A 3,757-nucleotide genomic window follows, 5' to 3' on the forward strand; every position below is an offset into this window, starting at 1 on the left:
CAGATGCCGATCCAATGCTGCCTACATTACTTTAAGAGAGTCTGGTTCGTAGTTTTCCCCATTTTCTTTCCTCACTTCTGCATAAAACTGCGATAGCACCTTGTCTAACTCACAGCATTCATATGCCACTAAAGAGTCGTTTATTTGTCTTTCTGCGGCCCATTTCTTAAACACGGAAAGCCAAAAATTCGTACTTTTTTGGTATTTTCATTTTCGCTTGCAGCTTGAAAAAATTTGCTAATTTTTGTAACCGTAACCAAGCAACGAACTAGCCAATAGCGTTTCAGAAATACGGCCCCGTGTTAAGGAAAAAAAAAGCCCTCCTTGATTGACTAATCAGAATTGAGTAATTTGGCCCTATGTATTATAAGCCCAATAATAACGGAAGTACTGCCCTTGCGTCACCACGTTTATTTACGTCATCGCGTTATAAGAATCGTAAAGGCGCCTTTTCCTGTTCTACAAACATTCAGGCTAGGGGCAGAGTAGCTGTATTCTTGGTGGTTTTTTTTTTTCCTTCCTTTCTTCCGTTTAGTCAGCAGCCGCGTTAGCATTAACCAGGTTAAACAATGGTAGACAAGATGGATATGTCGTTGGACGACATCATCAAACAGAATAAACAGCAGAGAGGAGGCGCGGGCGGCCGTGGTGGGAGAGGCGGCCGAGGCCGAGGTAGCGGTGGCCGCGGTGCAGGAGGCGCCGGGCGGCTGGGAGCTAATGCGGGTGGAGGCTTTGGAGGCCGCGGCGGAGGCTCAGGCCCCATGAGGAATCGTCAGAACCTGAGCCGTGGCAGAAGCAGAACTACGCCGTACAGCAGGGTAGGAGAAAGCTAAAGAAAAATTGGCTGAGAAAGCGGACCAAACCTTGCGTACGTCCAAAAAAATGCCTGGGTGAAGTCCCCCTGTTTCCTTTCTAGGCTTGCTAGCATACGTGATGGCTAGCTTGCTAATGCTAGTCAGCCGTGCTACATGCCCTCCGGAGTTTCTCTGGAAATGTGATGTAGTGTGGAGAAGCTCGTTAAATTTGCCTTTTAAGTTGTGCATAATATTCTCTCTCCTTCCCACATCCCATTTTGTCTCGTCATCGCTTTGAGAAATCAAGAGTATGGAGTAAATGAGCTAACTTGGCTACATCGTGGCTAAAGTGGCTTATCGGCCAACCTTCAGTGAGCGGCGCCATTTTGGATTCAGTTCCTCCTCTGTCGTTGAAATGGTGGCTTTTCAACTTTGTTTTTCTTCTACGTCCGATGCTCAACGCCTAAAAACCTACGAGATGACAGCGAGGCCATTCGAAGATTTCAACCTTTTTTGGGGGATGGGGGGGTCCTTTTAGGCTGAACATGTATGCGGCCTGGTTTTTCTTGGAGTCCTTTGTTTGGGAGGGGCTCGTGTTCACATGCACGCCCTTCAGATTAGTGCTACTTTAGTGTTAACATACAGATGGAAATGGACTTTAGTTTTTTTTCTTCTTTAAATCGAGCAACATTTAAGTGTTAGGAGGCTAGAGCTTTTGCACTTATAACGTTCACAAGCTGTGCCAAAATGTCTATTTCAAAATGGACGCTGGTTGGTTGCAGTGGCTTGCACAACACACACAGCCAGTAATGGACACTTTACATCGTCTCACCTTGCGCTGGATGGACTTCGGATTCATCCTTCACCATTTTCCCCCCAGCGGAGATCTCAAAATCAGCAGTGGGACATCACAACTGGAGGTCTAGGATTCATTGAAAGTGAACGGCAAGAGACTTTTTGGGGATGGTTTTGGTGGCTTGCTATAATCTAGTTTCCTGGTGGGTGGCTGGGCGGGTGGGCAAGATTTATCAATGATCATAACTGTAGATCAGCAAGTGCAGGTGTTCAGAAATGTGCAAAAAAAAAACCTCATTTAGTCACTCTTGTAACCTTCTCTTCATTGAGTTGTACGTGATTTTAGCAGTATCTTCCACCTTGGGACAGATCAGACAGCCCTAATAAATTAGTGTATATGTTCTATGTTAGGTTGGTGCAAAATGTAGACCTGGTGGATCCTAAGAACTGAGAGATGCATTTTAATTTTAGGCGTAATTGTTTACCAGTGCAGTGTTTAATATATTGTTTGTTTTAACCTGCACTAATCTGGATTCCTACACTTGGTGCACTATGCTGTACGTGTTGCAGGCTTTTCTTTGCATTGGCTTACTTGTTTGTAGTGATGGGGTGGGCAGGGATTCCTGGATCGCACTGAACACAGTTAGCTGGGTGCCGCTGGCCATGTTGAGGTGGAGCCCCCCTGCTTGCCCCAGCACCCAGCCGAGTGGACTGTCAGTGAGAGATGGGATCCGAAGTCAGCAGGTGCGTTCTCTCTCGTTTGTTGCAGCCCAAGCAGCTACCTGACAAGTGGCAGCACGATCTGTTTGACAGTGGCTACAGCACCAATTCTGGAGGTGGTGGAGGTGCAGGTGTGGAAACTGGAGGGAAGCTACTTGTATCCAATCTTGACTTTGGGGTCTCTGATGCAGACATTCAGGTATTTGTTTAAAAACGTTAGCTCTGTATTTATATGATCTACAGGTAGTGTCTGAATTGGTTGGTTGTGGTTTTAATTTTTTTTTTTTTTTTTTTCTGTACAGGAACTTTTTGCAGAATTTGGCACTTTGAAGAAGGCTGCGGTGCATTATGACCGGTCTGGGCGCAGTCTTGGCACAGCAGATGTCCACTTTGAGAGGAAGGCAGATGCTTTAAAAGCCATGAAACAATACAATGGTGTTCCTCTTGATGGTGAGTTCTGACTTGGTTTGTCTTTCAGGTGTAATGTATCCTATTTGAGGCTTACTGATGTTTCAATGTTCATTGTTGCTGTTCCAGGTCGTCCAATGAACATTCAGCTCGTCACATCACAGATTGATGCACAGAGACGAGCACCAATGCAGGGGTGAGCAATGTACCTTTTAACTAGAGACACAAATTGTGAGGCGTGTGTGCGCAGTAAAAACCACCTATTCTACTTTTCAGTCTGAATCGTGGAGGTATGAACAGGAACAAGATGGGGGGCTTTGGAGGCATACAGAGAGGACGGGGAGGTCGGGGAGTTGGAGGGCTCAGAGGCCGTGGCAGAGGGGGACGAGGCAATAATAAACAGCAGCTCTCAGCAGAAGAATTGGATGCCCAGCTAGATGCCTACAATGCCAGGGTATGTTCCATTTTGTCATCTTTCTTGGGCAAGGAAACTGCACTTCAGTTTGTATGACTATTCTTGTTCTTCACAGATGGATACCAGCTAAATGGCCTGATCTCTTCAGGCTGCAGCCTTTGGTCTTGGCAGCATCGTGGGATGTTACCGCTTTGAAAAGCTGGACGTTTTACATTTACATGTCTTCAAAAGTGATTTAAATTTGTGTACTGGTTTTCTCCTTTTAAATGCGTTTTTTTATATATATACCTATTTTATTTCCTTTTTGAAAACCTAGTATGACTGTAGGACTTGAGTGGGGAGGTGCTTGTCTTTACCTTCCCTTTATAGTTCACTGTAATAAAACCTGCAGTACATGGTATCCAAGACATGACTCTGATTCCTTTTGTACACAAGCAGTTGGTGTAAGACTTCCAATGGCCAGGTATTGGATGGTTTGTAAAGGCATTAGCAACTATGTAATCTTTGTTCTAGTGTTAATACTGTCTATAACATTTAAGTGAAGTCTCAAGGCAGATTACTTTGCTCTTTAATAGTCCTCCATACTTGTGTTTTAATCACAAATATTTGTACATGGAAGTGATTA

General features: G+C 44.8%; 1 protein-coding gene across 1 annotated transcript; it reads left to right on the plus strand.

Moving 5' to 3' along the window:
* The first annotated feature begins 437 nt into the window (after positions 1-437).
* Positions 438-3,537, plus strand: alyref (Aly/REF export factor). The gene is made up of 6 exons (XM_060901495.1): positions 438-818; positions 2,359-2,508; positions 2,612-2,759; positions 2,847-2,913; positions 2,994-3,171; positions 3,248-3,537. Exons 1-6 carry the CDS (start codon positions 570-572, stop codon positions 3,260-3,262), a joined length of 807 nt encoding a protein of 268 aa, XP_060757478.1. The 5' UTR covers positions 438-569; the 3' UTR covers positions 3,263-3,537.
* The last annotated feature ends 220 nt before the right edge of the window (positions 3,538-3,757 follow it).

This window comes from Neoarius graeffei, chromosome 20 (genome assembly GCF_027579695.1).
Source record: "Neoarius graeffei isolate fNeoGra1 chromosome 20, fNeoGra1.pri, whole genome shotgun sequence".
Lineage (NCBI taxonomy): Eukaryota > Metazoa > Chordata > Actinopteri > Siluriformes > Ariidae > Neoarius > Neoarius graeffei.